Genomic DNA, 21,972 nt, shown 5'->3' with positions numbered 1-21,972 from the left:
AGTGGTTGGGAATCAGCTCCATTTCAAAACCAGTTGCAAGTCCAGGTTAATTCTGATGTTAGATTTTGCATGCTTGGATTCATTTTTGGTAATGTCCCCAAGGAATTATAGCTTAGGAACGGGCTGTCTCATAGATTTTCCAAGCTTGATTTGTTGGCTTTGATGAATCTTGATTAGGAGGTTCTAGGAGAGTCACACGGGCTGTTAATTCCTATTTAAGTTTTCCAAATATTGATGCTCATCACAAGTCTCTGAGCATAAAAGAAAGTTAAGTACCTGGATTTCTAATTACAGGGTTCTCCCTCAAGTATTCACCCCAATGCCCCTGTCCCTTCCTCTCTACAAAGTCCTCTAAATAGCAATAGCACTTAGACTTATATACCGCTTCACAGTGCTTTACAGGCCACTCTGAACAGTTTACAGAGTCAGCCTATTGCCCCCAACAATCTGGGTTCTCATTTTACCCAACCTCAGAAGGATAGAAGGCTGAGTCAATCTTGAGCCTGGTGAGATTCGAACTGCCAAATTGCAGGCAGCTGGCAGTTAGCCGAAGTAGCCTGCAGTACTGCACTCTAACCTCAGTACTGCGCCACCACCGCTCCTAAATCAGTGTTTCTCAACCTCAGCAACTTTGTTGTCGGTGTGTAGGTTTCAACTACCAGCTTTCCCCAACCAACTTGATGGCTGGGGAATTCTGGGAATTGAAGTCCACTCATCTTAAAAGTTGCTAAGATTGGGAAACGCTGCTTTAAATGGAAGCAGTGCCATTTAAAGCATAAAGCACTTATTCTCAATCTGGACAAGTTGAAGATGAATGTTGACATGAATTGGAGTTGACCTGGAGCTGTTTTTCAGTCCAGCAAAGTATATAAACTGATGAATCTCTCCATAGGAATTATGAGTCGGTGACTCTCACATCTACTCTATTTTGAGCTGCACGTCCCATCGATTAGGAGCACGGGGTCTAGATGCCTTGCTGAACTTGCCCAGTCATCTCTTGTTGTGGCTGTGTTGCCTGAGGGACATTTGTTACGGAGCACATTCTTCTCCCTACTTATTTCTGAATAAGAAACATTTGGCATTTTCTCCATCATGGACATTTTCTTTCATTGCTTCTCCAGGATGGAGTCTACAGAAAAGTGTGAAGCCATCATCACCCACTTCAATGGCAAATATATCAAGACACCTCCTGGGGTCCCAGGTGAGGAAATGCTGTAAGGGTGCGGGTGAATTGGTTCCTTCCCAGAGGAGCAAAGGTTTAGTAGAAGCAGCAGCAGCAGCAAGAACAGCCACTTTTTTCTTGCACCTGTAAAAAGGGCATCATATAAAATAATATAACAATGTTGAGGCGTTAGTACGGTAGCTCCCTATCTGGCAATTAAGGTCACAACTACTTTATACAGACTCCAGTAACTTGAATGGCCTGTAACTGTTAAAATAGGCATTTGAAGTTAGATCTAAACAACAAAGCATTTTTGCCCAAATAATTAATATTTAAACCAGCTTGACCAAAATCCCATTAAAAAGAAAGAAAGAAAGATTTTAGCATTGTTTAAAACGCTGACAAATTAGACTTCTCGGCATAACATAGTTCATCTAGAGGGCTGGCATTAAGATGTGAAAAAATTCTCAAATCTGATGTCACCATTTTAGTATGAGGTGGTACACTCACCCATAGCTAAATGTTCAGATCATGGAGAGGAACTACCATCAGTTTTTCCAGTTAAGTAGCTCTGCCTGTGAAGACCTGATAGCCAAAATGCAAGACCCAGTGAGTTAGCTAGCAATTAGAGTTGGTACCTCTCATAAATACTTAGCCACTTGGGAGCCCCCAGGATTAATTCAGGTTAATCCTTCCTGTACCCTTCCTTCAGGAAGGTACAGAATAGCACACACTGTACTGTTCTAGATCCAAATCATCAGATAAATAAAAATGTTAGGTGACCTGCTAAGACATTGTTGCAATAATCCAGCTAAGGGATGATCGGGGCACTAAGCAATTGCTTTGCTGTGAGGAGGAACTGATAAAGCCAATTAATATTCTTTAAATGCAAGCTCCAAGTTTTTTATTATTACCTGTTCACAACAATGGGAAGTCACAGCTGCCGTTTTTTTTTAAAAAAATGGTGTTAGCCTTCATAGACACAGAGTTTTTCCCAAGAACCTAGGAAGTCATACTGTATCAGTGAAGTGTATGCGTGGATTCAAACAGTGATCTTTTTCAAATGACAGGTGGAAATTTTGTGTGTTAAGTGCAGGTTTTTAAGTTCCATCCAAGATTTTTTGGGGTGGTACCCAGTATGCCAATAACCACTGGGACACAACAGGGCCTCTTTAAGCCACATTCATTCAGTTTTGATTATTAATTCTTGATAATTTGTAATATTCTCCAGTTTTTTGTTTTCTATTCTACCTCTCCAATTCTTTGTCTTCTGTTCTACTGTCCCTTGCTATTATTACATCAGTTAGCCACATTTTCTTCTTTTCAACCATAGCTAAATTGTCAGTTTGTATTCAGAAATCTCACAATATTTTAACCTTTCTCATTTCAACTACTTTTTCAGCTTTATGTTCCCACCAATGTTTCATTATTGGTACATGGTCATTTTTACAGATATTGTAGTGAATCGGTTGTTTTTAGATTTTTATCCTGCCTTTTAAAAAATTTGGTCAATTCAAGGTGATGCACATATGTCCAGCCTTTTATCCCCAGAATAAAATTATCAGTGAAGTTTCCCGTCCCCCCACCCCAATGAAAATGGGTCGTTGAGTTGGACTTACTGGTGGCAACTGGCTGCCTAAAACCAGACAGAGAGAGAAGGGGTGAGATACAATAGTTTTCACATTTAGTTTGAGATGGAGGGAATCCATCCAGCCCAAAATCAACATCCATCAAAATATTTGGAAAGATGGCTGCCTCACTCAAAAGTACATTTCTGTGTTGTCTCTGTCTCTCTCTGTCTATCCGTTCATCCATCCATCCATTCACCTACCTACCTACCTATTTATTTTTATTTTACTTAATTTGTCAATTGCTTACAAGATAATAGGTATAAGTATAAACATGAGTAAGAATACAGGAAATGGGGACAATTAAATGGGGACAATAGGACAGGGACGGGAGGCACGATGGTGCACTTATGCATGCCTAAATCAATCAATCTATCTATCTATCTATCTATCTATCTATCTATCTATCTATCTTTCTATCTATCTAGCCATCTATATCTATCTATCATTTATCTATCATAGTGAAACTGATTAGAAGAAATCAATGAAGCCAAAAGAACAGTGGACAAAGTTAATTAAAGAAACCATTGGAGCCCCCACTTACAAATGAAAAAGCTAGGATATGGCACCGTTCCACATCACAGAAAAAGTGTCCTGAGATAAGCAGGAGTAAAACCATTGCAATGCAGTATGAGCAAGTTCTTTGGAGGTAACTTCAGAAGAGGGCAGTGTGGCTGAATGGTCAGGGTTTCAAGTGCAGCAGAAAGAAGCTACAGTGCTGAAACTGGAGCTAGATGGTTCTCCATTTATAATGCATAAAACCGTGTCGTTGTATGTAACCTGGTTGAAAAGGGTCCATGAATTGCTGACGGTGAGACGGGGAAGGAACTGAGAGCTACTGGAAAAGAACATTTTACCAGCCTAATGAGAAGAGTCAGGGAGAAAGGCTGTTTAGTAAACACAGAAAGGAGGGAATTGGCTCAGAAGGGCTCTTCTGATCAAATGGGTCTGCTAAAATTATTTTGGCTGCTGCCTCTTCCTGTGAAGTATTATTTAAATAATCTAAAACTGACCCAGTGCTCAAATTGTGGCCAGGAGAGGAGGGGTAAAACGCTCCAACCAGGAAGAGACAGGATTGGAGTAAGCAGATAAACAAGTTAGAATAGCAGGAATGTGTGGGGGAAGATTTGGAGCCATTTCCTACGTGCAGCAGAGTTAAGGAATCATATTTTTTCCATGGAGTAACATTTTCACAGCGTGGTTCTTGTGGAGTAGTTAGACGTCACTCCCAATAGAGGTATCTATAAGAGGGACATTTTTATTTCCTTATTTGTGTCCAGCTCATCACATCTCTAATAAGATGGGGATCTACCAAAAGAATTAAAGGTTTCTTGCCATTTCCAGGCTGTGATCAATTGATCATGTCCGATAAATGCAATATTGTGTTGTCTTCCGCTGGTTTTCCTTAGCTGCCTTTTATAGGTTGCTCCTTTGGTGGTGAGGAGGTTGTTGTTTTTCATTGCATTTATGTCCCCAATTTTGTCTGAACACTCCAGTAGCTTACATGGAGACTGACCTTAATTTAATTCCCACAACAATAAAGGTGGATTATGCTGAGAGGAGATGACTATCCCCTAATCACCTAAACAGTCTTTGTGTCAGAGAAGTGCTTGATCAAGTCACATCCGATGCTGCAGTGGCTACAGCTACAGACTCTCCAGTGCAAGCTGCGATAAAACTAGGCTGCATAACACAGCTACATTTGGGGAGAGGGAGCACAGCCACTCCACTTCACAGGAAGCATATATATGATTTGGGCCAGACCCATAAAAAGTTGCCCCAACTATTTTATGCCTCCTTTTCGACAAGCTATTTTAATCTGCTTTTCCAAAGTGGCCATATCTGGTGCCCTCCCCCTTCCCCTCATAACTCACAGAATAGTGGCTCCTTGGTTTTAGGGCATGTATCAGCTGGCCCTTCTGACTTGTTGGCCGAGGGCACAGTGGAGGGAAGCAGAAGTATCCTTTTGTACATAAGTGCTACTCATGTGGTAGTAATTCAGAATGCTACGTAGCTCTGTACACTCTCCTAGTTGAGGGAGAAGAGAGTAGTTGCTTGGCAACAAAAAGGAAGGTTAACCACAAGAGTTCAAGGAAAACAGTAGCATGACACCGAAGTCTGCAAGTCTTTACATGGAAAGCTGCCTAGGCCACACACAGACACACACACACACACATACTGTGGATGGAGGCTGTAGCATTCCCTACAAAATGCTAATGGGCCTAGCACTGATGTTAAAATAAAAGTCCGCAGATGGTCTCATAAAAGTCACAGAATTGATGCTGGCTAGCTCATCTGGCTTCCCCTCGGCACGGCTGGATCCTGAACAATTTGCAGAAGGTTTCATTCTCTTTTTTATAGCCATGAAGGGAGAAAGAAAGAAAGAAAGAAAAGAAAAGAAAGACAGAAAAAGGAAGGAAGGAAAGAAAGAGAGAGAAAGAAAGAAAGAAAGAGGAAGAGAGAAAGAAAGAAAGAAAGAAAGAAAGAAAGAAAGAAAGAAAGAAAGAAAGAAAGAAAGAAAGAAAGAAAGAAAGAAAGGAAGGGTATCATCTGTGATTCAGAGGTAGGATGAAGTCACTGAGAAGAAGAGAGGATAAGCAGCTCCGTGTCCAATGTGATCAGCCCTGGCCGTTCCTTTTGGATCTTCAGGTTGATACATCGGTTATTGTTACAAAGCAAAGCAGCATCCTGTTAAGGAGTACATCACAGATGGGACAGTGTGTGGAGTGGAATTCAATGTATCCAGTCAGCTGTGAAGAGAAGATTTAAATTTAGATTCAAGTGCATTGAGGGAATACTGAGACCTAGGAATATCATTCATACTACTGGTAGGAGCGTCTAGATATGTTACAACAAAATGTCCCAAGGCTAAACTCAGCTTTTTTTCCCCCCCCTGCAGCTCCTCCAGATCCACTGCTTTGCAAGTTTGCTGATGGTGGCCAGAAGAAGCGCCAGAATCAGGGCAAATATGTGCAAAATGGACGAGCCTGGCCAAGGGAAAGTGATGCGGTAAGGAGAGGGGAGAACTGGATAAAAACGAGAAGAACGAGAGAACTTGATAAAAAGTTGATATGACACCTTTGCTCCTAGCATGGAACTTCCTTTTTTCGCAGTAATTTTTATTCAGAATTGTATTGTATAAATAAAACTAATAAAAACTACAATAGATTTTTTTTTAAAAAGCCCAGCAAGTATAGTTAACATTCACAACTTTTTACTCTCTCTTAAAATACAACCGATCATTTCTTCATTCCATATCCCACCCCACTCTCTATCCACAAAACTTTAAAACCTCATCATCTTCATCAGCAAAAGTCCATTAAGGCTTAAGAAATAGATTAGGATTAGATTAACAGAGTTGGAAGGGACCTGGTAAGCCATCTAGTCCAACCCCCACCGAAGCAGGAGACCCTACACCATTTCTGACAAATGGCAGTCCAATCTCTTCATGAAAGTCTCAAGTGATGCAACATAACTATTGCAAAGCATGTTCAAAAACCCCATTTTGAATGTTGTTTTCACATTTATTCCTAACTTTCTTTAGACAAATCTCCCCATCTCAAATCTTCAAATATTTATTTATTTATTTATTTGTATCCCGCCTTTATTATTTTTACAAGGCTGCAAAGATATCCAACACTCCTTCCTCCTCCTATTTTCCCCAATAACAAATCTGGGGGTGTGGATTGAGAGAAAATGACTGGCCCAAAGTCACCCAGCTGGCTTTAATGGCTAAGTTAATTTAGTTCAAAGTGACAAAAGCCCTCAAACAAGTGACTTACAACTGTTTCTCGTACCAACGATCACTGTAGCACATATGATCAAAATTGGGAATTGGCTCATATTTATGATGGTTGTAGCGTCCCACGATCCCCTTTTGCGACTTTCTGACAAGCAAAGCCCCTGGGGAAGCCAGATTCGTTTTACAGCCGGGTAACTAACTTAACAACTGCAGCAATTCACTTAACAACTAAGGCAAGAAAGGTCATAAAATGGGGCACAACTCACTTCCCAGCTGTCTCACTTAGCAACAGAAACGTTGGGCTCCATTGTGTTTATAATTCGAGGACTATCTTTAATCCTACGACTGATAGCAAGCAGCGTCAAAATCCCTGGTTTCTACCATACACTCACAAAAAGTAGCTGTCCGGAATACATATGAGTAATCTCAAATGTCTCTCCTTTCTCTGGAGAGATTTTCCCTGTCTGGGTCCCACATCCCGCTACCATTTTCAGCCGTAATCTCTCCCACTGCTCCGTGATAGGTCAGTGTGCTATTTCCTCACGGGAAGTCTACAGCTTCATCCCTGGCATGGGACGTGCTAAGCAAACTGGTTTGCCATCCTTCCCTTTGGATTTTGTGAACTGGCCACAAGATGTGCAGGCTAAGCTTAAGAGACAGGAAGAATGTTCTCTTAACAGCTTGACCGGCTGTACTGACAGGCTGCGAAGCTGGTTGAGAGAACAGGTTTTCTGCTGGCCTGGATAAGGCTTGTGACTTGTTCCTGGAAAGGTGATATCGTCACTCTTGCTTCACTGGGCTGAGAACCTGGTGCACTGGGGAAGAGGAAAAGGCTTGAACCATATGTGAATTAACTGTTGTTTCCTGCAGGGTGGAATGACATTGACTTATGACCCTACAACAGCGTTACAAAACGGGTACGTCTTTCTTGTGCTTTCACCTTTTATTGGTACAGTAATATTTTCATTAGAAATGATAGAAAAATGGGGCCTGGCAGGATGAAACTGGCAACCACTGGGAAGAGAGGTCTACCGTTTTTGGAAGACTTCTAACAGGCGACTCCTATTTCCTTTGCAGGTTCTATACAACGCCCTACAGCCTGGCCCCGAACAGGATGATTGCCCAGACTGCGCTCTCCCCTTATCTCCCATCACCTGTTTCCTCTTACCAGGTGTGTTACTTTAGCAGCTAATACTGGAGAAGACAAACTGGGACCTGAGTCACTACAAGAGACGAAAGCTTGGAAACAGCTATAAACTAAGAATGGGGAGGAGAAGGAGGCAACCTTTCTTTCCTTTCCTGCAGAGGACTTCACAGACTGATGTATCGGTCACGTACAATAACAAGATTCCATGATTAACATGGCTTGGGGCACTAATAGTGAGTCAGAAATGGCAAGAAGTGATGTGACAATGTTATGTAGGAGCAAGCCAACATGGCAAGGGCTGATGCATTTGTCCCCTTGTGTTTCTCCAGTAGGAAAAAAAAAATGAGAACATATGTCTGATTTTTTTAGAACAAAGGGAAGGTAATTCTGGTTGATTTTCCTGTTGTATCTTCTATTCAGGTAGCAGAAGTTACCTCGTCTAAATAAAAAAAAATGGTTTACAGAGCTGCAGTGGTTAGAATGCAGTACTGCAGGCTACTTCTGCTGGCTGCCTGCAATTTCTCACCAGGCTCAAGGTTGACTCAGCCTTCCACCCTTCCGAGATCGGTAAAACGAGGACCCAGATTGTTGGGGGCATTAGGAGGACTCTAAAACCGCTTAGAGAGGGCTGTAAAGCCCTGTCAAGCGGTATAGAAGTCTAAGTGCTATTGCTATTAAGCAGAAAAATCTAACAGGGTGTGAGCTGTTTACCAGAAGTCCTCGGTTGAAATCTTATGCGAATTACTCGGATATTGTTTCTCAGCCTCTTTCATGACAGGGGGATGAATAACTCAATCTATTTTTTAGGACTGTTTTGCTAAGAGACCATGTATAAAACAGGCTGTCTTATTCTAGGTCCACAGTCCATCTTGGATGCACCATCAGTCATACCTCATGCAGCCCACGGTGAGAGCTATTTCTGCCTGCCTGCCTACTACCTACTTTCCTACCTACTACCTACCTACCTACTACCTACTTACCTGGAATCCTCCATTAAGGAAAATGTTGCAAAACTTCTCACAGTGCTGATTAGTTTCTTTAGTTATGAATTCAGATGGAACAGTGAAAGTTGGACTCGGTTGTGGTTTTTTTTTCTTTTGAAACTTGCAAGAGCTTGGGCTTTCTCCCTTTCTAGTCCAAATAACAGGGAAAATGATTAAATTGTGTGATTGTTTTGGTTTTTTTTTGTTTCGTTTTGCTTGTCTTCCTGGGCCAGGAGGGTAAAAAACACTTACATTTCATCTGTATTAAAATGACAACTAATATACTTTACTACTCAGTGGGAAAACCTTTTTTGCTTTTAATTCGAAGTGCTGTGTGGTCAGCTTGTCCCACCTTTTCTAATTATCCCCCGATTTGAAGTTTTGGGGAAATGCAATGCTTTCCTACCCGAATCTGTTGTAATGCACATTGTTCTTAGGATGTTTATACACTCCTCCCTTCCATTACTTTCCATTTGGCCTCGTTAACGGTGCCCTCTTTTACTCAGTTCGTATTTTGTTCCCAAGCAGGGGACGGTGCTCACACCTGCCATGGACCACGCCATTTCCATCCAGCCCACTTCCATGATGGGGCCTCTCACCCAACAGCTGGGCCATCTGTCCCTCAGCAGTGCTGGCACAGTAAGGACCTTTTTTTCTCCTTCCCTCTTTTTGGTGGGCCTTGAGACCCAGCCCTGCTGCGGCCTCTTGATGTTTTCTCTCCTTCTTGCCAGTATATGCCAGCGGCAGCAGCTATGCAAGGAGCCTATATCCCCCAGTATACACCGGTGCCTTCCTCTAGTGTCGCAGTTGAGGTAAGAGGCCCTTTGGTCCTTCCTGCTTAAATTAGGAATGCTTCCTTGGTACAGATTTATGCCTTTAAACAAAAAGGCCCCCAATGCTGAGTTCACACAATAACTTTGAGCAAGCTAAAACGGGCATGGAAAATGTGTGGCTTATTTTCTTCTGGGATTCCAACTTCTGCCATTGCAACTGGCTCTTATGTTAAGCCATGGGGGGCGGGGGGCACGAGTGAGTCACCTAACATCTTATGTGAATCCAGCAACTGTGGTTTAGTAACATGGGTTTGGGATTTGGTGTGTTGTGTGAACTCAGCCTCTGGACTCTATATGGTCTGGGCTGGGGTAAACTACAAGGCTATTCAGGGTTTGTTCATCTTGCACTGATAGACATTTTGGTTTTGTGTGTTTCCAGTAAAGAGGAACAGGTTACTGAGGGTAAGTGGGTGGGTGGAAACCCAGAGCATGTTTTGTAGATTTTTGAAACGGCATCGCTTAAATATGCTCAGGAATGGAAGAGGATTCCCATATTCCACTGCCACCCTTGCCATGACTTTTGCGACCTTTTCTTCTACACGCACACACACACACACACACACACACACACACACACACACACACACCACACATCTTTTGGAGCTATGGCGTAGACAAGCTTCGGATAATGACGTTTTCCAAACTAGCTTAAATTACTCTGGGAAGTCAATCAGCCGCTAATCTTTAATAGGCCCTCTTCTAAAATGAGCTCTTGCTTCTACCCACTGGTGTCTTCCCACAGAGGGAACCTTGAACGTTTTTTTCTTCCCAGCCACATAGCGTCTCTCTATGCTGAGCGTTAAAAAGGCAACGTGGGGAAAGCCTCCGAGTCCCATCGCAAGGTTGGGGGGGGGGAGGGCGGGTCTGAGTCTGTGTTTGTGGGTAAGACAAGACCAGTTTCCTGGTCACAAGGCACATGGCAAGCTCCTGAGCCCTTCATGAGGGAAGTGGGGAGGACTGATTCCCTACCAAGCCACCTAGCTGTTTGACCGTGCTCATCTTAGTGGGGCTGAAAGGTTTGGGGAAGGTATGGCTACCATCCCAATTCCCCCAATGGGTATTTTGTCACAGGAGAACAGTGGCCAGCAGAGCCACGTGACAGTGGAGTCTCCATCGGATCATGCTGCCTACTCGTATCAGTACAACAAGTAACAACAGGTAAGGACAGGAGGGGGACTGACACACACACACACACACACACACACACACACACACACATATATATATATCTCATATATATTCATATATATATATATAATATATATATATTTTTTTATTTATAGTTTTTCACAGATTCAAGTATCTAGGCAACGTTTCGATGAAGCCTGAAGATGATGAATGAGACTTCATCAAACGTTGCCTAGATACTTCGAATCTTATGCGGGAGAAAACCCGAACAACCAAAGATCCACATACAAATACCTGCAGAACCTCAGAAAATATATATATATATATAATATATATATATATATATTTATTTATTTATTTCATTCTTCTCCCAGAGATAGCTCTGTTCTTTTCATTTACTTAAATCCTTTGCCAGTTCCAGAAAAATAACTGAATTTGGGGCTCATGGCTGGTGCCTTGGGCATTGGCCCTCGAGCGCAAGAGGGTAACCTCTCAGGGTAATTTGAGCAACCTGGATGGTTTCACCCCCTTTTCTCTCCTCCCAAGAGGAGAAGGAGTGGTGCAGAGAGTAAGAAAGATGAGAGAAAGCTTAGGAGTTAGGAGTCCATTGAAGGCATTTTCTTCAGCAATTCCAGAAACCTGGATTTGGTCTCCTCCACATGCCCGGAAGCTTCCTTAAAGGAGGTTAGCGTGGCACTGGAGAACAGGGACATTGACTAGAACTGGGAATGTGTCATAGAGGAGATTGACAGAGGAACCTCAACCTCTATTTGACAGCATCCAGTCATGGTCAATTGGGAAATGAGATCCAGGGTCCTCCCCTCCCTATCCTTTACCATGTTGGGAAAATAAGTGTGGCTTGGAAATTAAACAACCTGCCTCCTTCCCCAGGGTCAAAAACCACCCGTAGGAAACTGGTTTGTGGATTTGTGCTTAAGCAGGATTTAATTTCTAAAAAGAAGAAAAGAGCGTTGCCAAGCACAAGGCTTGTAGCAGAGCTCCGTGCTTCTTCCTGCCGCTTAATTTAAAAGAGAATAAAAAGGGTTTTGAGGCGCTTTAAGCACAGGCAGGGGGCTGAACTACTCTGTTACTCCTAAATAAGGAAAAAGGAAGCCCAGAGGCGAGACTTGAGTCTCCGCATCATGTCCCACAGAGCATTTCTGGAATGAGCTGGACATTGTTTGTGGCCTTTGTTCCCAGAATTCTTAGCAGTAGCTGTAGTGACAGGGGCATTCTGGGAGTTGAAGTCTCCACATGTGGAAATCACCTAGGTTGGTTGAAACTGCCCAGCAGTGGGATCCTCTCTGTTCCACTACCAGTTCGGACATCGCACGCGTGCATGCACACCTAACACCAGGCACGCACAACCAGCTGAGGCCTGCAGCACCAACCAGCTGAAAGGATAAAGAAGAGAAAAACGCAGGGGCAGGTGGGAAGGCCGATTCTGTGCTTTTCTCTTCTTTCTCCTCTCAGCTGATTGTGGAAGATGTTTTCCTCTTCTCAGCTGATCATTGGAGGTTTTTGTTTTTTTTTTACTACCAGTTCGGCTGAACCAGTCAGAACCAGTAGCATGCCACCAGTGAGGCTGTCCCACCTCCCGAGTTCCAAGAATGAAGATGAATCAAACTTCTCACTGAGATAGGATGCAGAATCCCCTCCTTGTCCCAGGAACAGGCCCCAGTTTTGTTTTTTTTCCTGTCAGGATCATCAGATTTGGGCACCTTGGGCACAACCACAAACTGATTGAGCAGAGAGTGGAATGTTAATGAGACAAATAAGGATTCTCGCCTTTGCATAGCCTGGCAATTTGTGACCAAGTGTTTTCTTCATCAGGGGACTGAAGGGTAGGTGGCCTTCAGGAACAACTGACAGTCACCTGCTGAACCTTTTGCACATCGGCCTCCTTTGTACAATGACACCTATATTATATATTGATATTTAAGGTGTCACAACACTCGTTTGTTCTCCCAAGCAGGCTAATAGGACTCTCTGCTTGGAATTCTGAGATCACCTCTCAGAATGACCTTTTTTGGGGAGGGGGGGTGGGGAAGGGGCTCCTGGTGTGACATCAACATTTCCCACAGTGAACACTTAAAGGAGGCCAATATTCTGTGCCTCAGAGGGGGCGCTTCCTTTGTTCACTGCAGGAAATGCAGGGCACGGCTTCCTGCAGCAACTCTTCAGTGCAGAGCTGCCCTAAGCGAATTCAGACCTAACCGTGTCCACCCCTTCAGTCCAAAGGCCTTCTTTTCCCACATAGGCAAGTGGCTGAAGTTTGGGGCCGAGTGGCTGAGTAGGTCGTGTGTCGCTCAGATAGAGCCTTCCCATGCTTCCCAACACGTTGGACACCAGGGCGGCTGCCAGAAGCGGTGGGGAGAGAGCGGCCGAAGGAGGGAAGGCTTGGGAATAGGATGGTTTCTCTTCTTGCTTATTACTTTGTGTGCCACACTAAACTACCTCCACCAACGGTCTTTGTTGCCCACTCTCGTAATTCCCTCCGTTTTTCATCCCTTTAGTGCCACCGAGCAGCTCAACTCTGAGCAATCACTTCGAGGGAGACAACGTGGTTTTTTGTTTTTTTTTTGTTTTTGGTTAAAATTTTGTGCTGCGTTTAGAAGATGTTGGAACCATTTTTGTTTTTGTTTCTTTTTTTTCTTCTTTTTTCTTTTTGGCAAAGAAAAAGGTTGTTTTGTTTTCTAAAAAAAAGGAAATAACCGCAATAGACTTTTGTCACCGAGGAACCAAAGGAGGTTAGAATGGGGGTACAAAAAAAAAAAAAAAATACCCCCAACCCTTAGATGTACAGATGGACTAAGGACTATTTTAATACGAGAACATTTGTGTGTGTATGTTTGCGTGTGTGTGTGTGCGTGTGTGCGTGCGTGCGTGTTTATTTTCTTGATAACAGCAAAGTCAAACGCTTTGGATGCCCCAGAATTCCCCAGAGAAGAAAATGAATTTTTTCCCCCCCTTCTTTTGGAAAGCTGGTTCGGTCCCTCTGTGGAAGGAAGGTTTTTTTTTTTTTTTGCTCCTTTGAATTCATTTTGTTTTCTTTGGTCATGTAAAAGATTTTTTAAAGGACAAATATGCAAAAGTGTTTGAATATTTTTTTTGTTGTTGTTTTATAAGGAAAACAAAAATGCTCTGAAAAGCCCCACCTCGCAGCTGTAGGATAAAAATCAGTGCGGAATTCTTTTTTTTTCTTCTTCTTCTTCTTCTTCTTCTTCTTCTTCTTCTTCTTCTTCTTCCTTGGGATGGGAGCGGGGAGGGAATTTTGCTTTGAAAGGATTATTTTATTATTTCAAGAGGGTATTTTTTTTCTAAAAAAGACAAATTTACAAAAAAATAAAAAAGAGGAAATTTACAAAAAAAAAAAATTCAGAAAAAAAAGGAAATCTTAAAAAAAAAAAGTTGAACTTTGGCGGCAGCAAGAGGGGTTTGCTTAATGCTTGTCAAGTTGGAATGAAATGATGCGGCTGGAGGCATCGGATGAACTTTATCCTGGTTTTTTGTTTTGTTTTTTGGCATACATTTTGCCTCAGCTGAGAGAGAGAGAAAAAAACAGAAGTTTGCGCCAGACCTCAATTTCTGCCCTCTGTCCAATTGGACTATTTTTTGCTGGATGTTTTGGACTGATTTGAGCTTCTGTGCAGACCTGTCTTTGCTTCCATGGGGAGGCTTCCCCCCCCCGACCCTCGCCTGCCCCGTCCTGCCCTGGACCAGGGGAACAATAAACGGACTAAGGAATCTGCCGCCAGTGATGCGTCGTCACCTCTGGACTCTTGGACGTTGAATGGACATGTTGCCAGCAGCAGTGCTTCGCCCCGTCCCCCATCCCCGGGATACACAAACAAACACACACACACTCTTACACGACACACACACAGACACACTCACACACACACACAGTGCCTTCTGCTGCCTGCGGTCCGGACTGTGCTGCCGTAAGCCCCCCCACTTCCCGCCCCCAGTTCCTGCATGCCTGCCAAGCCCAGGTCCACAGTGCATCCGTTTTCTCTTGACCAACTCAGCTGGGAACAGGTGCTTCTCCTTCCGACTGGTGGGGACTGCAGGAAGCCCGTCCCGATTGCCGTGAACCAAGCAACCAAGGAGCATCGAGCACCTTGCAGGGGATGTCCCAGCTCTCCCCATCCCCCATCCCCCCGGAGACCCTAGTTACTATGCACGTTATCCCTCCCTCCCCAGCCCTTGATTGCTGGCTGCGCCCTGAGATTTGCAATAGGAGGAGACTATGTGCAATAATTCAGCCTTTCCTACCTTGTGTTTCCCTGCAGAGCCTCCTGAAGTGCTTTAGACACCTCTGCATGTTCCCTTCCCCTCTCCGCCCCAACCAGATGGTGCTAAAAGTCATCCTCTCTTCCACCATAAAGTCACCCCCAGCCCAGCCCAGCCCAGCCCAGCTGGCATGTAGCTGACCCTTCCATCCCGTTGTCCCGCCGACCGGACGTTTGCTTTTCCCACCATGGGCTGTGATCACCTTGTTCCCCTTTCCTCTCCTCCCCTTACTCCCTGGTGGCCCCTTCCTTTGAAGAAATGGCTCTTATGCAGCTGACAATCAGGAAGGAGCAATGGCGGAGGCCATACGGGTGTCACGTGAGTCTAGGAAAGCAAGAAGAGTACGTGTGTGCATGTGTCCCTATCTTATCTTGGTTTGCGTGTGGGCCATCCATGTCTTTTGAGGGAGCGGAGGCAGATCTGTGGGTAGGGTGACATATTGGAGGAGGTGGCATAAATATATCGAGTGTAATTGGATTTGTGCGTTGCCCAGGATCCTTTTGTCATCGTAACCGTTTTGAAAGCATGGTCCTGACCCCAGCAAGAGCAGGTTGGCTTCCTGTTGGGAGGTTTGGGGAAGGTTCAGTTCGCCCCATCCTCAGCGTCCTTCAGCCAGGCAGCTTAAGATACCTTCCCGCATTGCTCGTGACAAGGGACGACCCAGAGACACGACCGTAATGCCACCCAGACAAGAGAGGCGAGACTGACAGTGCAGGAGCCCAGAGTGGATCCAAAGGCTGGCTACGTTTGGTGCCCCTTTCTCTAGCCTGGCCAGACCTTCCTGGTTGGCCTGACCACACACCCCTCCCCTCCTAATGCTGAGAGAAACTGAAGTGCCTTTTTTGGGGCATGCAAGCTTGCCTTCATCTTTATGTTACGTGACCTTCGATGGGCTTCATCTATGGCCAAACGGAGTTTTGCAGGGTCCCAAAATGGATTGGGCTGGCTAGTTAAATAATAATAATACTAATAGTAATAATAAAGAATACCGTAACTGAGATTCTGGTTTCCAACTGACCCCGACTATTTAGGGGGTGAAGGCAGAGGAGCACACAGTTTCTGCAGGACAAGTAAAGGAACTTCCCAGCTAGATCGGGGTTTATACCTGCCCTTCCTTCCCTCTTGTTATTTACCTGCAGAGCTCACATGCCAAACCACGGGGAAACCTTGAAAACACCTCGCATCTGCACTCAAAGTAATTACAAGCTGCAAAAGGACTCTACTTGAGAAATCTGTTCCAAGTTTGCTCCAGATATGGCCTGCAACCTCAAGACTACATTGGGGTACACCGGGTCCTTAACAGGCCACTTTCTTGCCTCCACCCCCACCCCAGTTTTTTCCAGCAGCTTCTAGTTTTCTGTTTAATCCCCTAGGGCAGGGGTCTCCAACCTTGGCAATTTTAAGACTTGTGGACTTCAACTCCCAGAGTTCCTCAGCCAGCTTTGCTTTAAAGTTGCCAAGGTTGGAGACCCCTAGGGCCCTTTCTTATGCATTCCAGGTGTGTTAAAGCACAGCTCCACATCTGGAAGACACTAGGTTGAGGAAAGATGTCCGATGAAATGTCTTTGGGAGTGAGAGAGATCTGTTGAAAGGCACACACACTCCACCCTCTTGTTTTGATAGGATTCGTGCTGCCAAATTTCTTGCTAGGCTAGGATTCACAGCTGCTTGTCCAAATCCGCTACAAAAATCTTGCTAAAATAATTAACAGTGGGTGGTTAGTGAAACCCATGTTATTAAAAAAAAAATATTTAAAAAGGGGGTGGGGGGTGTTGTCTACAAGATCTCCTGATCCTTAAATTTGATTCCAACAAATTGATGTGTTTACAGTCGGGATTCTCCTGGCTTGCATTAATAGACTTAACTTCAGTCACCTTTAAGCGCTCCTTCCCTTACTAGCCATTCTAGATTGGAGTGGGAAATATGCTAGATATTTAGGCATTTGATGATGGCAACTAAGAATCTGATAGGTTTAGTCAACCCCTAGATTAAAATTAAGTCTGTGATTGTACAGCCTTTAAAGTGAGGCCATTTTTAAATGTAGCCCGTAATCAAAGAAGTAAAATGAAAAACTCCCTTTTGCTAAACTCTAAACTTGGAAACCTGTTAGAAAATAAACACCAAGGATCAGGCCTGACCATATTATGTTGCCTTGAAGCAGGTGATGAAAATATGAATTAGCTTTCCAGCCTTGTCCTAGCTTAGGTATAATCATTAAAATCAGGGTCACTGTTTTCTTAAACAGTAGGAACAGCATTAAAATTAATTAGTTGAATTATTTATTAAAATCATTAAAATAATTGATTAATTTAACGAGTAAATAAAATCAGCAAATCCTGATATCAGAACTTGAAAACAGATAAATGCCAGACTTTTGATTTGGTTTGGCATTGTCATCAAGCTGTAAAACAGAACGGCTCACGGACAGCATTGCTCCCAAAGTTGTCTTCTGCAAACTATGGGGATTTGTCTTTGAACCCAAGCTAATTTGGGAGATCAAAGTTATAGTTAATTAGCTACCTAGTTTATTTTGCTGCTGATATGAAATGAGTATCCTAGCTTCCTAAATGTTGTCTCTTCTCTCCAGCACTCAGAGGCGGGGGTGGGGGGCGGGGGGTGGGTGGGAAGCAAAGAAATCCAGGATACAACTCTGTAAAATTTAGTTACGATTAAGAGAGCAATCCTTACCTAGAAGGAAATTCCCATAAATTTAGGGGATTAGCTTTGAAGTAAATGTGCACAATTCCTGCGTTTTGTAGCCGTAGTGAAACCTCAAACACCTATGTGGCCAGTGAGTTGGGGAAATGTTCAGGGTGAATGGGGGAGTGTAGGCCCGCCCCCAATAATTCTGTCCTATCTCTAGTGCAATGCAAATCTGACCCTCATTGAACTGCTGGGATGGTTATCCGTGCACAGAAATGTATGCCAAAGGCATCGAAAGCCCCCAAAGGCTCTGTAAAAATCAAGTACCAGATCAAGAGCTGCTTTGGAAGAGAGAGTCCCTCCTTTTGGCATACAGTACCTGCCTGCCTACCTGCAGGTACTGTATTGCTTTCCTGATCCGTGCATTTGGTATTCGGCTGCCATTAGATACTTAACATATCCTAAGCAAGTTCCCACCCCATAAAGAACACGAAGCTTCCCTCTGTGTTGGCATATGATCTGTTTATTAAAAAAAATAAAATCCCACAGCCCTCTCTGCCTTATGCTGGTGCTTAATGGATCCATAACTGTCTGCGGCAAAGAGATAAATACAAGTTTGCCAGCAAGGAGGTAACACACTTGTGGTCTAGTCTAAGTGTATCCCAGATACATAATCTTGAACCCATAAGACAAGATCACAGCATGCCCACTTGTCCAAACTGCAGCGTTCATTTCTAAATGAAGACAAAAGGCCTCAAGACTCCCTGCCTTATTGTCCTCTTTGTTTTCCCCTCTTTCCGATCTCTGGAAGCTGGTTCTTCTGAAGGGTTGATGGGTCTTCCTCTTTTAGAACCAGAGATTGGGGCTGGCTCACTGTTGGTCATCTTGGATGTTGAACAGGGGTTAGCATTTGACAGAATCCAAATCCAGGCTATCGGATGGGGGAAATTACAAGAAACAGTGTTTCAAATCCAGTTCTACGAGGCGGCCTTTGAGGATAGAAAAGGAGGGTGCTGGAAGCAGACTTGGCATGGTTTACCAAATGCGACTCCCTAGGAATCTTAAATGATCACACGGCGTACTAGAAACAAAAGTAGAACTGAATCTACAGTAGAATTGCCACCAGGAATCACCATCCAAAGGCATTGGGACTGTTTTGACAATGGTAAAACAGAGGTTGAGTCAGAGTAGCAGTGGCCGGTGTGTGGTGCGCATGCCGAGACAGAGATTAGAAAAGAGGACAGCTGTAGATCAAAAATGTTTTGGAGGAAGCCCCCTGTGTGTAAGACTGAAGAAGATCAAAGCTAGAGATGGATGGGTGCAAGAATGAATGTAAGCCGATAGAAGAGGAATAACATGTGCTTTACAATCTTTCCCACGCGTTTTGCCCTTGCAAAGATTCCTTTTAAGCCTCAACTCTCTTCTCATTCCTCTTCCCGGACCACTGCCTCACAGCCCTTTTCTCACCCAAGCTAGACATTAGGTTTGTGCAACACTTTGGATCTAGATCCAAGCAGGTCCTTGGAATGCAAGAGTGCAGAGAGCTAGCACCTCTCTGCGACTCTTTAAAGCAGCTGGGTTTTTATCAAGGAACCCATGGCAGCTGAAGAGGGCAAGGGTGCTATCCCAGGCAAAGATGCAGGGAGTTAAAAGAGTTGCGGACAGGTGCTATTTGCACGCTTGAGATGCTCCTGTGCAATCCTTACTTAGATACGTGCTTTGGGGCAGTAACAGTTTCATTATTTTACGTTTATTCCATCGCATCCATTTGGAACAGAAGCATAGTGGGGTGACGAGAAATGCTAGACTCTTCTCTCATCCTCGGCAGGCTGCAGCCTTCCTGCTCCAGCCCCATCTCACGGGGTCTGCTGAAAGCTTACAGGAAGGCTCCAGCTTCCTGGCAGACTGCAAGTCCACGGCTATAACCCACCTGCGGGATAGGAAGATCACTGTTACGATGCTTTACCATATATATATATAAAACCATCCCTTGCTTAAACCATGATCTGGAAGCCTGCATGCTTTGTGCAGGGACCAAACACAAGCAGCTGGGGCCTTTGGAGCCCACACCTCTGAGCTGCTGTTTTTTTCTTTTATCTTGTGCCTTGATTTCCCCTGTCCCATTCTGACAGCGGGGGGAACCAGTCCCTGCACTTTATAAATGCCCAGTCCTAGTTCAGCCTTTCTCCGTGTCAGTCTTCAAAAAGCAAGGATGCTGTAGTCTTGTCCTTCCTTTCTACCTGGCTGCTGCTCCTTATTCCAGCTCCACCCCACTCCCCATAACCGGCCTTCACCCCATGTTTCCACGCACCACACTGGAGGAGAATGCAGCAGGCTGCCTCCAAGAGCTATTAGACGAGCCTCTCGCATCTTAGGTCCATTTCCAATGTGGGTAGTTCAGAAAGCGAGCACCATCTTCATCACCCTGAATTCTTTAGCTGTACCAACCCTGCACTCCTTGGAAGTTGGTGATGGGTGGGGGGAGCGTGGGGGAGGGTGGCGAGAGAGAGAGAGAGAGGAAACCCGGTTCAGAATTTTCCTTCATTTTTATGCTCATCAATTCCAGTTTCCATCATTCTTAGCTACACATCTACCTCACATGCACTCGCAGTTCATTTGTATACCCGGAACCGGCAAACTGCACCTTCTCCAAGGGATACGCTCCCCACCTCATCCTTAACAAGAGAAAGCCCTTTAGGCTCCTCTGCTTTTGGGAAGTGGGAGAGAGAAAGAGAGAGAGAGAGAGAGAGAGAAGAAAAATGTTGGTTTGAATGGAAAAAAAAAATGACCCCTGTGTTGCTGCTAATTAATACAGTTTATGTTCAATGTACTCGTTTTGGCTTTGCTTTTCTAATTTTTCTTGTGAAATGTATTAGTTTATTTAAAAAAAATGGAGCAGAAATGGTTTTGTCTAGAGAAGCATTTTCTTGTGGCTCTGTTGTGAGAACCCGACTGGGCAATAGTTGACAAGACCACCAAGTTGCTTCCCTCTTTTCTCCCCCTGCTTTTTTGCCCCACGTCTCTGGAGCTTCAGGCTCTCCTAGGGCTTCACTGCTCCCACCGGAGGAGATCAAGGGAGATCCCAGAAAAGGACAGCAGGCCCCCATCAGAGTTTCGTTTTATGACAGAGCACAGAGTGGTTCATGTTTTCTTGCAAAAGCAAGGCGTTCCCCAATTGGGAAGGATCAAAGCATATTAGAGGCTGCTGTCCTCTTAAAAGAGTTTCGTTGTAGCAGAGTACAGTATTCGCGAGGGTTTGGTTTCAACAACAGAAAGAGAATCGTTGCCCTAAGATGCGGTCACACTTTCTAACCCACCAACACCTGTTCCTCCTGTAAAAACCACCAGGAGGTAGAATGCAGACAACAAAAACCGGCCAGACCCTGTTAACAAAATGAGCGGACTGACTTTTGAGCAAGGATTTACTTCATCATCTGTAAAAATTGTATAAGGTGATGTATGAATAGTATGGCTTTGGGGTTGATGATAAATTGGGGGGGCGGGGGGTGGTGTTGTTTAAGTATATATTTAGTGCTACTATACTGTTAAAACTTTTCCAAAGATCAAACTCTGGTTCATTGTAAAGATGATGTTATGTGGATCCTTGGTTTGGCTCAGGATGGCTGATCTCAGGATGGCCCATGAAAAAAAGAGAAAAAGAAAGAAAGAAAAAAGGATGACGTGCTTGATACAAATTTGCTCCCAAGTAAGAACTGTATAATGGTCGCCCACGTAACCCGGGAAGCCCTGTCCCCAAGAACTGTCAGCTCTCCAGCCCCCACCCCCCCACCCCAAAGCAAGCATGCGAGACAGCACACTCGAGAGGACGGGCTTCAGTCATTCCAAATTGATTCGGTCGTCAAACCAGAAATTGTACCCAGCCAATTATTATTATTCCAGGACTCTCGGTGCTATGATTTCCTGCTTCCATTTTTGCTGCACATTTGGGTCTTCTACAAACGGCCCCCAAAGGAACAGTGAGCAGCTGTCTCTGGGATGGGCCAAAGGCAGGGCAGAAGAGGCAATGTTCTCCCCACCACCCCTTCCAAACTTACCACGCGGGTGATGATTTGAAACTTGTGACTTAGAAAAGTAATGAAATCGGAACAGCCCCCCCACCCCGCCCCTTTTTTGATTATTGCTGTGGAATAAATGTGTATGGTTGCGGACTATTTCGTGTTCTTCCATAGTCTTCCCATCCCCTAGCAGGAAGGGCCTGTGTGGATGAGCTTAAACTAGGGTCTCTTGATTCAATGCAACAAGGTTCAACCTAACTTGTCTTGAAGAAATCTTGAGCTTGTCTGCACTTTCCTCTGGAGCAATATGCCCTTAACCTGGGGGTTGTGATGGTTGCACTGATGCCTTGCCCTATAGCAAATTGCCCTTAAAACAAATAGCAATAGGCATCCA

The 21,972-nt window shown here is 44.3% G+C and overlaps 1 protein-coding gene and 1 long non-coding RNA gene across 5 annotated transcripts in view; both read left to right on the top strand.

The window, feature by feature from the left end:
• The window catches only part of LOC148127075 (uncharacterized), a 136,686-nt gene extending 116,387 nt beyond the window's left edge, over window positions 1-20,299 (top strand). Inside the window, exon 2 of the long non-coding RNA XR_015741900.1 lies at window positions 16,356-20,299. This is a non-coding gene — a long non-coding RNA (uncharacterized LOC148127075). The remainder of the gene's footprint in view (window positions 1-16,355) is intronic.
• The window catches only part of RBMS2 (RNA binding motif single stranded interacting protein 2), a 71,538-nt gene extending 51,239 nt beyond the window's left edge, over window positions 1-20,299 (top strand). For 2 of the 4 annotated variants that reach the window (XM_087925204.1, XM_087925202.1), the window contains exons 6-14: window positions 1,122-1,201; window positions 5,690-5,799; window positions 7,403-7,449; window positions 7,610-7,703; window positions 8,535-8,585; window positions 9,191-9,301; window positions 9,394-9,474; window positions 10,567-10,653; window positions 13,140-20,299. In XM_087925204.1, coding sequence (XP_087781330.1) covers window positions 1,122-1,201; window positions 5,690-5,799; window positions 7,403-7,449; window positions 7,610-7,703; window positions 8,535-8,585; window positions 9,191-9,301; window positions 9,394-9,474; window positions 10,567-10,647 — 655 coding nt within the window. In that variant the 3' untranslated portion in view covers window positions 10,648-10,653; window positions 13,140-20,299. Of the gene's footprint in view, window positions 1-1,121; window positions 1,202-5,689; window positions 5,800-7,402; window positions 7,450-7,609; window positions 7,704-8,534; window positions 8,586-9,187; window positions 9,302-9,393; window positions 9,475-10,566; window positions 10,654-13,139 lie in introns of all 4 variants that reach the window. The other 2 variants (XM_087925203.1, XM_087925201.1) reach the window with 1 other exon arrangement.
• Window positions 20,300-21,972: the final 1,673 nt, after the last annotated feature.

This window comes from Pseudonaja textilis, chromosome 2 (assembly GCF_049901715.1).
Source record: "Pseudonaja textilis isolate UNSWEBS1 chromosome 2, rPseTex1.2, whole genome shotgun sequence".
Lineage (NCBI taxonomy): Eukaryota > Metazoa > Chordata > Lepidosauria > Squamata > Elapidae > Pseudonaja > Pseudonaja textilis.
Note: the sequence above shows the minus strand (reverse complement) of the source record. Positions and strands in the feature narration are given on the sequence as shown.